This window comes from Aspergillus affinis (assembly GCF_023601865.1).
Source record: "Aspergillus affinis strain CMG 70 chromosome Unknown NODE_22_length_351263_cov_86_343593, whole genome shotgun sequence".
Classification (NCBI taxonomy): Eukaryota; Fungi; Ascomycota; class Eurotiomycetes; order Eurotiales; family Aspergillaceae; genus Aspergillus; species Aspergillus affinis.
The window spans coordinates 216,042-228,371 of NW_026515803.1; the positions used below are offsets into that span (position 1 = coordinate 216,042).

Consider the following 12,330-nt stretch of genomic DNA (forward strand, 5'->3'; position numbering starts at 1 on the left):
TGTCCTTTCAGCTTTTGTGTCTTGTCGTCCTTGCATCTGTTGGTTCTGTCTGTCTCAAACTTTGTCATGTTTCCTTTTCATTTTTCTTAATCGCAGGGTTCCCCTATTGATCATCCCTGGGCGTACTCCAATCTACATGGACCAAAAGGCTGAATCGGCGTCAACGCGAGAATTTTTGGAATTTCGGGGGAAGAAGAAGACGAAGAAAATAAACTAAAAGAATGTTTAATATTCTGTCTGCAAAGCGCGCATTCTGTTTGATCCGGAGGCATCGTGGCCATGATTTTTTTATATTGAATATCTGTCTCCTTTTTTCTTTCCTTTTCTTCACACTTTTTTTTTTTTTTTTTTTTTTTTTTCTTTTTTCATCTCTTGCATTTTATCTCCCTCCCGTTCCCTCACCCTTTTTCTTATTCTCTCCCAGCCCCTGTCTGATACGGGGAGTGTCTTGTCTAGACTCGTGAAAAACTGATTTGATGTTATTTAAAGCATGTGACGGATAGAGATAATAAGCCCTCGGTGTTGAGGTGATAATATAATCCAGAACCTCCTGTTTGGAGAGTGAGCAAGACTGATCTGAATTTTCCTTCTCATGTTACTTATAACTGCTCCGTAATGTTATGATTGTCTGATTCTGTCTGATTCTGGCGGGTTTCGGCCAGCCCGTCAGCTGGACTGCAGCCACTGAGTGACTAGTCCCAAGTAGTCTTCCTTCACCCTCTTCTCCCCGTCTCCATCTCCATCTCCATCATCTCCAATGTGCAGAAACAACAGACATTGAGCGAGGAACCAAGTATACTCCCAAAGAAAGAATACAATAAATCTCCACGAAAAGAAAACCTCCTGCAAAAGTTACCCCGCTAACCCCTCGACGCTGGATCATGACGGGTTCCCACCGCCAGCGCGGCGGAGTCTCGCTGATCCCAGCAACGCAGGCATTTCATTCATGCAGCTAAACCGACCCGGCCCATTTCTTATTTGATCGACTTCGTATTAGACGCGCCGGGGGGGGGGGGAGTTTGACTTAGACTTAGCTTGACAGCCTTGCTTGTTTTCCCGTCCCTGTGGGTTTTGGCTTTTGGGGTATTTTTTTTTTTGTGCTGAGGCTTGGGGCTGAAGGATTTTTTCCTTCTTCTTTTCTTTTCCTTTCTTTTCTTGTGATTGATTCTTTTGGGGTTTAAGTGTTCTTTGACCTCGCTAATGGGCTTGTTTGTGCATGTGCAGGTACAAGTTATTGAGGATAGGTTATTACTCAATTTATTCTTATCCTTTCTTGTCATTTTTGGTCTCCCGCACTACTGACTAGCTGGACTTGTACGAGTTGAGGGGGAGAATGACGACCCTTGGATAAGGATCGAGGAGAACCGAGTCAGCCGGGGATCAATCGCTCGCTCGATCAATTGATTGATATCGTTCAAGGCCAGATTCTAGCTTCCGGAATCGACCATGTCGCGCTCCCGCTCCAGCGTCGCCAGCGACAACAATGATCGCTTGGAACCGCGCCTCCTCCGAGCCGTCGAACACGACGACCTCGACGCTCTCCGGCACGTCATCGCCCAGGCGCGAGACAACGGACAGTTCAGCGAAGGGTTCCTGCGCGTGGGACTCATGCGCAGCTGCGATCGCGACAAGGCCGACGCCACGAAATACCTGCTCGGACTGGGCGCCAGGACCGATGGCGGTGCGAACACCAATGCCAACAACAACAATCGGCCCTCGCCGCTGCTGCGCGCCGTGGAGCGCAATCATCCGCGCATCGTACAGCTGCTGCTCGAACACGGCGCGTCGGCCGAGACCCGTGACAAGAAAGGCCGCACGGCGCTGATGACGGCCGCCTGGCGGAACCACTGGCATATCCTGCAGGTGCTGATCCAGCGGGGCGCGGACGTCAACGCGAAGGATCATCGCGGGCGCAATGTGCTGCATAATCTGGCGGCGGATAAGCAGTGCGATTGGGGCGAGGATGTGGTGAACCTGCTACTGAAAACGACATGTCATGTCGACGGGGCGATGGGACAGGACGAGCTGGGCCGGACGCCGTTACACTGGGCCTGCGCGACGGGGAAACGGCGGTTCGCGGAGCTGCTGCTGACGAGGCCCAACGGGCTCATCGTGGACGTGAACGCCATCGAGTCGAGGAATAAGACGGCGCTGCATCTGGCGGTTGCGCACGGCCGCGAGGATATCGTGCAGCTGCTCCTGCGACATCGAGCGGATATCGGCTCGCGGAGCGATGGCGGGTGGACGGCACTGCATTACGCCTGCGACAAGGGCTTCGAGGAGCTAGTGAGGATGCTGCTGCATGCCGGCGCGAAGATCAACAGCCAGCTGCTGAATGGGGTCACGGCGTTGCATCTGGCCGCGCAGGCGGGGCATACCGAGATCGTGAAGTGCCTGCTGGAGCGACAGGACCTGAAGCGCCGGATCCGCGATAACTTCGGGAGTACACCGTTCTTGCGCGCGGCGCAGTTCAAGCGCAAGGATATTGTGTCGCTGCTGGCGCCGTTTAACAACGTCGATGGGCTCTCGGCTGATGCCAGGGGCGCGTGTGAAGGGTTCGAGGCGACGGTAGTTGATTTCGGGAACTTCCACAACGAGAACCGCGTGAAGAAGACGAGCGTGTTTAACCTACTCTTCGGTCGCGATGCCGAGAATCCTCGCAAACAGGCCTTCAATGCGCTTCCGGCGGACAGCAAGGCCACCGATTTCCGATGGATCCATCTACCGGCCAACAACATGGCCTGGGTGGAAGCGTTGCTGACCAAGGCGTTTATCGAGGAAGGGGCGCACGACGTGGATAGCTTCAAGGGTCTCGAGCGGTCGTTTCGCTATCAGCATCGTGGCCAGCGAACGCATGCTCACTTCATGCGTCCTCTGTGTCAGAGCTCCCCTCGGGCGCCACGGATCCGCTCAGAGGATAGCTCCGAGGAGTCCGTGGAAGACAAAGACACCAACGCTCCTCCGCACATTGTCATCAATGGAACGTCTCATGAAACGTCGCCCAACATCCCGGCCCCGGGCCAAAAGGGCAAGAAACAGAAACCGCAAGGGGGCAAATCCGACCGAGTAGACAAGGATTCGCAGGACGACAGCAATGGGCCTCATGGCAAGAAAGCCAACAAGAACGCCAAACGAGGGAAGAGGGGAGGAGGGTCTGGATTCAAGTCGGAGTCGAGATTCCATGGGCATGATCGGCATCGCTCGCCGTTGTCCTTCTGCAAGGAATCGGTGACGTGTAATGTGTGCATGTTCATGCCCTACTTGCATTTTGAGACGGCGGAGCGGCGCCAGAAGATGCAGGAGGCGATCCAAAGGGCCGAGACGCTGAATCTTCCAGCCCCGGGCGTCAGTCGGTCCCCGACGCGCGACGAGATGTTGATCCGAGCCCATCTGGCATCCTCGTCAGCGTCGCTGCATGTGCGACGCACGCTCGACCAGTTCTTCTACCCGAACATCGACACGCAGATCCGCGACCAGGACCAGGTGGTCTACCGGTATCAGACCAAGGGCCAGGGCCGCGAGCGATACTGGTCGGAACCGAAGATCTTTATGGTCGACCAGCTGTGGATGTGGATCATCGGCACGAATCTGATCGTGACCAGCTTTCCGCAGCGCTGGGATCAGCCGAAGAACGACCCGCTCAACGTGCTGGACGGGATCATCGAGGACATCAACTCGAAGACGCGTGAGCCCGTGCGATCACTCTACGGCCTGGCCATCGTCATCACCAACCGCTGCTCCGGCGTCTTTGACCGCCATCGCATGGGCGACGACGAGTATCAGTTCCTGGACATGTTCGAGGCCTCGATCGGCATCGCGACAGATCGCGAGACAGTGCTCTTCAGCCGGTTCAACCGCGCCTCGGCACAGGCATCAGACTGGCTCAAGAGTCACCGCAAGCTCAGCCGCTTCGCACGAGCCCGCAAGAACAAAGGAACCGATGCGACGGACCGTCACGACCACCGTCTCCTCGAGCCCTCAACCCACGGCCACGACCACCTCGACAACGACGACGACGACGAAGAAGAAGAGCCCCTCTTCGTCGACAACCTCCTCGATATCGGCCAAGAAACCGACCTCCTCTCCGAAACCAAAGACATCCGCGACGAGCTCAACATGATCCACACCGTGCTGCAACAACAACAGCACGTCCTGGCCGACCTCCAAGAAGTGATCTGCGACGGCCAACAACGCTCCCAATACGAAGCCCGCAAGCGCTTCAAAGAACAACAACGCACCATCGACATGCACATGAAAGACATCGAACGGATGGACAAACAAGCCGAGCGGATTTACTCCTCCATCACCGACCTACTAGATCTGAAGCAAAAACACGCCAACGCCTTCGAGGCGCGGTTCGCGCGCGACCAAGCCGCCGGAACGACCCGCCAAGGCAAGATCATCATGGTGTTCACGATCGTGACGATCATCTTTCTGCCGATGTCGTTCATCACCTCCTTCTTCACCATCAATATGGAAGAGTTCCCGCACGCCCCGAACGGCGACTCTCAGCTTCGGTTGCACTATGTCGCCAAATACACCTTCGGGATCGGCTTCGCGATTTCCATCCCGTTTATCTTGCTGGCCCTGGCGGTCGACGATATCGGTGATGGATATCAGGAGGGGATTCGGCGCGCGAGGCGGTGGATGTCGACGCGGAAGACGAGTCAGGAGGGAAGGGGGAGGGGGAGGGGGAGGGGGGATGGGGGAGAGTTCTATGCGACGCCAACGGCGTTGGAGATGGAGAAGATTTTTAGTGTGCGGCGTAGCGTGGATACTCAGTTCGGGGGGAGTTTGTTGCCCGTGTCGACGAGGGGGACGGGGCAGACGGTGGGGAAGAGTATGCTTGTGAGGGGTGATTTGGATTGATTGATTGATTATGATATGATCTGGTGATGATAACTTATGATGATGGTTGAATGTATGTATGAATAACTACTGGGATAGAAATGAACAGCGAATTACCAAGTATGCATATCTACCTTTTCGAAAACCTTTATACCCTGTACCTATCTTAGATGAGTAGACTTTCTGAACAAGGGATGCCTTCTTGTACAATATCACCAGCTTCAATATTCTATTCCTGATACGGAACTTCCATAATATCCTAGTCTAGACTACCTACCTATCTTCATAGATCCCCTCTCCTACGAAGCGAATATACCCCCATATCTCCCAATGAATGCCCCCGACAGTACCATCCCCCCAATGGAACAAATTCACTCACAAAAGCGCAACACACTTCATCTCCACATCCGTATATTCCAGAATCGACTTAACAGGAACGCAACTATGAAATGTCACACATTAACCACTTATTCGGCCACGACCATGATACTTTGGACTTTTCCCAGCTAGCCAATAGTTAGCTTCCGATCCGGATCATTCAGGAATTCGTCTACTTCGAGTCTATAGGTTTGGAACTTACCCTTCGTCTGCAGATGCATCGTCGCGTTAGCTAGGCGATTGCGTATCCTTCTCAGGGGGGCATCGACTAACGACATGTCCGACGTCCCAGGCCAAAGCCAACATATCCCATGAATTCTTTCCGATGTTCCGCACGATCTGACAAGAAGCGTCCCGGATCCCAGCGTAGCGGATCAGGGTAGATACTCGGGTCCATGTGCGTTTCATCAGAGTGGTAAGTCTGGCCAAAGAAAGATAAAAATTGTCAACCGAGTCCCCGTTGTCCGAGCAGACAAGAAAAAAAAAGAGACTTACTACATAGGCTCCCGCTTGTATAACCTCGCCTGTATCCCCAATCGGCATGTCTGTGCGACTGATGTTTTTACGAAACAAAAACGACCCACCGCGCATCCGGGTGGTCTCCAGAAGACAGGCGTCGATGAGCGGAAACTCCTGCTCCCAGGCATGCAGATCCAGGGTTTGCAGGACTTGCTCCGTGGACTGTTTTCCCTTTCGATAGTTCGCTACCACTTGGTCTACTTCCTGGCGTATTCGAGCCATCGAGGTTCTCGGTGCGCAGAAACGCCGTGCGCCGGATGTCCGAAGGTACGAATCGTGCGTCTCATCGGATGGATCGGAGCCTCGCTCTACTGCAGTGCCGAAAGCGGCGAACAGGTTGACCCTGTTGTACTCGGTCACCAGAGTCAGTGGTGTCTGAAACAGAAGAAGGGAAGAGAGGGCAATAGGCCGAACCCTTGGTCCAGATCGAGATCCCGGCTCTCGAAAAAGGTCTTGCGGCCCTGCGGACCCGATAGGCCCACGACGCGGTTTTGGCCGAGATAGTAGCTGTAGTTCCCGGTGGGAGAGGCAGTCATGCTCTCGTGACAGAAGCGCTCCCGATCGAAGAAAAACCGGAGGGCTCCCACGACCGGGTATCCTGGGACAAATTTGGGGGCATTGGCGGGGAAGGAGCGCTTGCTCAGCAGCATTAACAATCGAGCAAGACATGCCAGGATGAGGAGATAGAGCCCCAGCGTCAGGACTTGAGGGACCGTGTCGAACACGGCTGCCATCATCCCTGAAGAAAGTGGTGTCTCTCAGAGTAGGCCAGCTGATATCTTTATATCAAATTTGCCCGAGATGTCATGTGGAGACAGACCAAGAGCAGACTCTTCACGCGATGCGATGCATCTGCATGTTAAAGTGATTGTTTCTGCATTGCATGCATTACTGAATGATACTGTAAGTACGGATCTGTATTCCGTAAAGAGCGGTGTGTTGGCATTGCATGCAGATCGAATGCAGGAACCCTGCTGGTTGCTTCCGAAATATGATACTCCTCATGATCATCCGGCATCAGATATGTCACTCGGACAAGTCCATGTATTTCAATCTCCAGTGCATATAATCGATGATGATTCGATATGAGTGTGTTTATGGCATTATAAGAAATTGGTTTCCTCGATTCTTCAGGGCACTGTTGATTCTTGCCCATATCCATGATGATAAAAATATCGAGCAATGTCAAGCAAATACTCTTTGAAGATCAAGAACCATGTGGACAGAGACCAGAGCGACGGGACGCGCCCATCCTATGCGAAAACGACCGACACTGAGGGGTGGCACCTGGTGGTAACAGAAGATTTAGGGCGCATGAGGTGGATCTATGTGAATGACGAAGAGGAGCGCAAGGCTCGACCTCAAGATGCGACGACAAAGTTCTTTCTTCATCTTCCAACGGTAACTCACTAGCGGCGAATGTTCTTAGATGAGTTGACACGCTGACAAGGGGAAATACAGGGCATTCCCGAGTCAGACGTGGAAGAGCGGAATGATTGCCCACCTTGCCATCGCCCGAGTTGACGCGGAGCCTGGTCCTTTACCGTCCGTTACCATGGTATTCCTTGTTCTGATTGCACCGCTGAATCACTGAAAGCTATTCTTCTCGTGGAAAGGGAGACGAGTCTCAGACAAACGAGCAAGGAGAATCTTCGTCTGGCCGTGGACAACCTTCTCATGATCCAGAATGCTAGCGGGGGGTATAGCAGCTTCGAGCCCATTGGCGCCGGCGCATGGTTGGAGCATCTCAACGGCACCGAAATGTTTGGCCAGGTGATGACGGAGCATGATTACGTCGAATATACCTCCTCGTGCATCACAGCCTTGGAGCTCTTTCGGGCTCGAAATGACGATTATCGATCCCAGGAGGTTGATACCGCTACTGAGCGGGGGGTAAAATTCGTGGAGAGCAGCCAGAAGGAGGATGGGAGCTGGATAGCTTCTTGGGGGTTAACGTTCACGTATGGTGCTTTCTTCGCAATGGAAGCCTTGCACTGCGGTGGACGGAACTATGAGAACTCGTCTGTGGTCAGAGAGGGTTGTCGCTTCCTGCTTGATATGCAGGAGTCGGACGGAGGATGGGGAGAGACGTTAGATGTGAGTTGACATCCTCAAATCTTCCCTACTGTAGACGTCTTGCGAAACTAGGGGCTTGCTAATCGCTTCTAGTCCCGTTTGACTGGTTCATATGTCCGAGCGCCCAGGTCGCACACAGTCCAGACAGCATGGTCTTGCCTCGCGCTGACGTACGCCGGCTATCCTGATTCGGAGCCCATCAAACGAGGCCTCCATCTCATAATGAGTCGACAAAAGCCCAACGGTGAATGGGAACAAGAATATTCTGTCGGCTGTGGCATTATTACATGTTACGGTCTCCCACCCACTGGCACCTCAGAGCCAATGCTGACCAGCTCACAGTCATATCACATACTACTACTATATCTATTCGTTTCCACTCCGTGCCATGGCGACGTATGAGAAGATCTATGGGGAGGGCTCGTTATTGTAGAGAAGCGGACAAGGCTCGACATGATGCACGACCACATCAAGGCAATGGAACTGTGTGGTGGTGGTTAATACTGTTTTGTTGCAGTTTTATACTTATTTATACTATTGATAATTTTATTTAGGACCTTACCAAAATCAAAAATAATCTGGACTGTAGATTTCACCCTTGGAACCAAACTTCTATTCAAACTGTATACAACAAAAGCACAACTATTAGGCCCTTGAAAGCATCATCGGATCAGTGGCCTCGCTACCTTTCGCCCTCACCCACACATCAACAATTCTCGCTGCCTCGGTATCTTGATCCGAGTCCACCACGAAGTAAAAATTATAGAACGATGCCGCGACACAAGCATGATTCGGATAGAGCTTCACTACCTGTCCCACAGAAAGAGGAATCCCAGGTAAATCCGCCCGTTGATCATCCCAAGACACTAGTTATGGAATGCTCCTGACTAATTCGCTCCACAATCAACCGCGAAGATGAGTCTGAAGTCGGCGACGACCGCCGCCAGGGAGACACCACCGCCCAGCCGGGATAACTTGGACACGGTTCTCTTCCTAGCGCCAGCGTCCCGGCGGCAAGAAATGCCTCCGGAGAAGATCTCTCGCCGTCGTTATAGACACTGCAGACTTCTGCGAGCACCGAGATGACGATATCCTCATGGGGACTCCGCGCGTGGGGACCGGCATCGGTCGATAACTGCTGCATGTCAAGCAGCAGGTAGGCCCCGGCATGAAGTTCCACCGTGATCTTCGCGTCCAAGTCACTTGAAAATGGCGCCTTGAGCAAAAGTCTCAGAGTTCCGGCTTCGGGGTTTTTGCGGTGATCCTGGTGATCTTTTCGCAGGAGATGCTGCGATGACAAAACCTGTGGCGTCGCTCCCACACTAATCACCAACCGTTTCCCCGGGAAGTGTTGCAAATGGTGCTGGACGGCTTCTTTGCAGCAGGTGATCTCGTTGATCAAGTGCATCATCGCTTCCTGGGCCGTCGTCCCCGCGTAACTGAGACTGCTATGCGAATAAACCCCCAAGAGTCGCACATGTCCTTGTTTCTCGAAGTCGTACGTTTCGCGACTATGCCGAACCCTTGTCAACATCAACACCCCCGGATCCCATAACCTCTCCGAGTTTCGCCGCACTGGCACAGATGGCCCAGGAGACCGGCACCTTCGTCATCGGTGGAAGTGTACCCGAATTTGACCCCCCGTCTGGCAAGATTTACAACACCTGCGCGGTATACTCCCCGGAAGGGAAGTTACTAGCCTCGCATCGCAAAATGCATTTATTCGACATTGACATCCCCAACGGAATGTCATTCCGTGAATCAGACACCCTCTCGGCTAGGGACGATATCACAGTCGTGGACTTGGAGGGATACGGACGAATCGGGCTCGGGATCTGCTACGACATGCGGTTTGCCGAGCCCAGTATCATTGCTGCTCGACAGGGCGCGTTCGCTCTCGTTTACCCCTCGGCGTTCAATACCACGACGGGACCGCTTCATTGGGAGCTGCTTGGTCGGGCTCGTGCGGTCGATAATCAGGTCTACACGGTGCTGTGTTCGCAGTCGAGGGGAGCCGGTTCTTCGTACCCGGCCTGGGGATATAGTATGGTGAGCGATCCGATGGGTCGGGTTGTGGCGGGGACCGAGGACGGTGAAGGCATTGTGTATGCAACATTGGAACCGGGGGTGATTGAAGAGGCTCGTCTGGCGATTCCTATTACCGGTCAGAGGAGACATGATGTGTATCCGGATATCGGGCAGCTTGTTCGAACCGAATGAATAGTAGGCAGGTGGTCATAGCATTCATTGAAACTTTGGTGCCAGAATCGTCTTATTTTAGCTGGAGAATTCGTAAACATATTCAAAAATGTGAGGGCCGTGAAAGAGTTCTAAGTAGAGGAAGTATGTAGAGGTAGGAACTCCAGGCGGGTCGAGTCTCCATGTGGCAAACCCCACCGAAGCCACCTCGAAGAATTAAGAAACAGAACCCTTTCCATCTTCGGATCTTCCACAACTGAAAGATACGAGATACCCCATTATTTTTCAGAGATAGTATGTACAATGTACAACCCCGTCCCTCAACGTCCAAAAAAGACGAACATCGTTCGGACCCTGTCTGGTTGCAAGGCATGCCGATAACGCCGGGTGAAGGTGTGTACATGCGTACTTCTGCCATTGTCTACTGTCTGTGATAGTTTGAGACTCAACGTTTCCAGTGCGATGAGGAAAAGCCATCATGTAACGTGTGTGTGCGCCACGGCAAGGAATGCGAAGCGGTCTCTTCAAACTACGACTTCCGGACGAGCGTCGTACTAACGAATGCGTCACACGGGGTTCGCTATCCCAAACGGTCCAGAGTCGTGTACATCAAAGAGACGACCGTTGAAACAACAGTAGGCTCTGATGACGTAGATACTATCTCAGACGCTCGGCCGCGAGCTGACCGCGGCGTGGATTCTGGCGAAAAACCACAACTGGTGGCTCAGGATGCACTTCAGTTCCTTTTCACTCCAGCTCCGCCAACCCTCACTTGCTCTATCTCCGGACATTGCCCACATCCTTCTCGCCATCAACGCACGACGAGCGGTAGTTACATCCATTCTGTGCGAATCAAATCGTCTCAACAACATCTCTCTTCTACAGCTCTGGCTATGCGGTCACCGGCATCCAGACCTCATAGTTGACCAGTGTATTACGTCGCTAGAGATCGAATCCAAGAAACTTGATTAATGGCATTCCGCGCTTCCGCAATGCGAGCTCCCCATTGAATCGTTCCTCGGCCTCGACGCCCACAATCAAGAGCCCAGTTCTGGTAGTATTAGTACTCATCTATTGTTGTTTACCTCACACGCCCTAGCAATGAACTACGCATATTATGCCTGTTCTCGGCTTCTACAATGCACGACACTATTCCACGACCTACAGAAACCTCATACCCCATCAAACACCACCACCACCGAGACAGAAGCAGAAGCAGAAATGGAAATAGAAACAGAAACCAATCACTGGATCCAAATCATTCTTCGCATCGTCGCCGGCCCGGATAAGCAAACCTGCTTCCGCGAAAACGTCTACTCCATCGGAATCTCCAGCCTTCTCGCCGCTTGCCTTCTTCGTTGCCATGATTCCGCCATTGGGGCGTGGATTGAGACCTGGTTGTGTGAATGGAGCAGCTTTTCGACCTTGGAGGAGGGGAGCTTTCCCATCGCTCAGGTCTGGGAACTTACGCGGCTCATCAACGAGGAAAAAGCGGCTGGGAACGATATCTAGGCAATTGCCCTGCCGGAAGATGATGGCGGTGGTAGGGGGAAGTACGCTTCGTACTATAGCCAGCATTTGGACAGACTTGTGTTGCTCGGGAAAAGGGGGGATTCGAGACGATTGTATTCGGAATTGGTTCCGGTCAAGATAAAGGGCTCGGTGTCATAGTAGGCCGAGCAAACAATTGTACCACAAAATACACATGTTCTTGGATAGTTGGCAATATTCATCAGGGATAGACATTTCGCATAAAAATTTGGATTTTCGCCATAGTTTTGCAGCCGGGGAATTAAACATAGATATTCAATGAAGTTATTCATTAGAATTTAGTTTACTAGCAACATTCCCAGCAGAACATACTCTCTATTGTCAATGTTAAGTTCTCATTGTAGCTATTTCTACGCAGCATATATTAACGGGAATCACTTTCCCTGGCTGATGATGATGTCGGCTTCCATATCCCTATCTACTTCTATTGTAAGTGACTGGAAGGGGTTGGACGTCCTATATTAATGATAGAACGTAATGATATGTGAATGCTCTACTATACAAAACAATGAACTCTCTCTATCCTTCACTATTTCCAGGAATGACAGGCGTTTCTGAGTGAAGTATTATCCATGGGGACTGCCAGATCTTCACAGCGAAGATAAGTGAAGGTGTAGGCTTGGCTATATAATGCAGGCCTTCTCCCCTTCTCCCCTTCTCTCCTTCTCCATCTTTCTCTTGAAGAGACAGGCTTGAGAGCAGGGGTGTTCAATGTTTTGCTGAGCGTCAATGACAGACAATGCGTCCTGGATGAGGGTC

The 12,330-nt window shown here is 52.3% G+C and overlaps 6 protein-coding genes across 6 annotated transcripts; 3 read left to right on the forward strand and 3 right to left on the reverse strand.

The window, feature by feature from the left end:
* Positions 1–1,446: 1,446 nt before the first annotated feature.
* Positions 1,447–4,869, forward strand: KD926_004775 (ankyrin repeat protein; the record flags this gene model as incomplete). Its single annotated transcript, XM_053098169.1, has 1 exon — positions 1,447–4,869. The coding sequence occupies one exon, from the start codon at positions 1,447–1,449 to the stop codon at positions 4,867–4,869; it is 3,423 nt and encodes a 1,140-aa protein (XP_052957965.1).
* A 354-nt stretch (positions 4,870–5,223) lies between these two features.
* On the reverse strand, positions 5,224–6,482 carry KD926_004776 (uncharacterized protein; the record flags this gene model as incomplete). The annotated part of the gene is made up of 5 exons (XM_053098170.1): positions 5,224–5,290; positions 5,429–5,435; positions 5,500–5,647; positions 5,722–6,088; positions 6,160–6,482. The coding sequence occupies 5 exons, from the start codon at positions 6,480–6,482 to the stop codon at positions 5,224–5,226; spliced, it is 912 nt and encodes a 303-aa protein (XP_052957966.1).
* A 445-nt stretch (positions 6,483–6,927) lies between these two features.
* Positions 6,928–8,254, forward strand: KD926_004777 (lanosterol synthase; the record flags this gene model as incomplete). Its single annotated transcript, XM_053098172.1, has 5 exons — positions 6,928–7,146; positions 7,196–7,303; positions 7,366–7,842; positions 7,915–7,991; positions 8,164–8,254. The coding sequence occupies 5 exons, from the start codon at positions 6,928–6,930 to the stop codon at positions 8,252–8,254; spliced, it is 972 nt and encodes a 323-aa protein (XP_052957967.1).
* Positions 8,255–8,674: 420 nt separating this feature from the next.
* On the reverse strand, positions 8,675–9,355 carry KD926_004778 (D-serine dehydratase; the record flags this gene model as incomplete). Its single annotated transcript, XM_053098173.1, has 1 exon — positions 8,675–9,355. One exon carries the CDS (start codon positions 9,353–9,355, stop codon positions 8,675–8,677), a length of 681 nt encoding a protein of 226 aa, XP_052957968.1.
* A 50-nt stretch (positions 9,356–9,405) lies between these two features.
* On the forward strand, positions 9,406–10,041 carry KD926_004779 (carbon-nitrogen hydrolase family protein; the record flags this gene model as incomplete). Its single annotated transcript, XM_053098174.1, has 1 exon — positions 9,406–10,041. The coding sequence occupies one exon, from the start codon at positions 9,406–9,408 to the stop codon at positions 10,039–10,041; it is 636 nt and encodes a 211-aa protein (XP_052957969.1).
* A 1,161-nt stretch (positions 10,042–11,202) lies between these two features.
* On the reverse strand, positions 11,203–11,598 carry KD926_004780 (uncharacterized protein; the record flags this gene model as incomplete). The annotated part of the gene is made up of 1 exon (XM_053098175.1): positions 11,203–11,598. One exon carries the CDS (start codon positions 11,596–11,598, stop codon positions 11,203–11,205), a length of 396 nt encoding a protein of 131 aa, XP_052957970.1.
* Between the last annotated feature and the right edge of the window lie 732 nt (positions 11,599–12,330).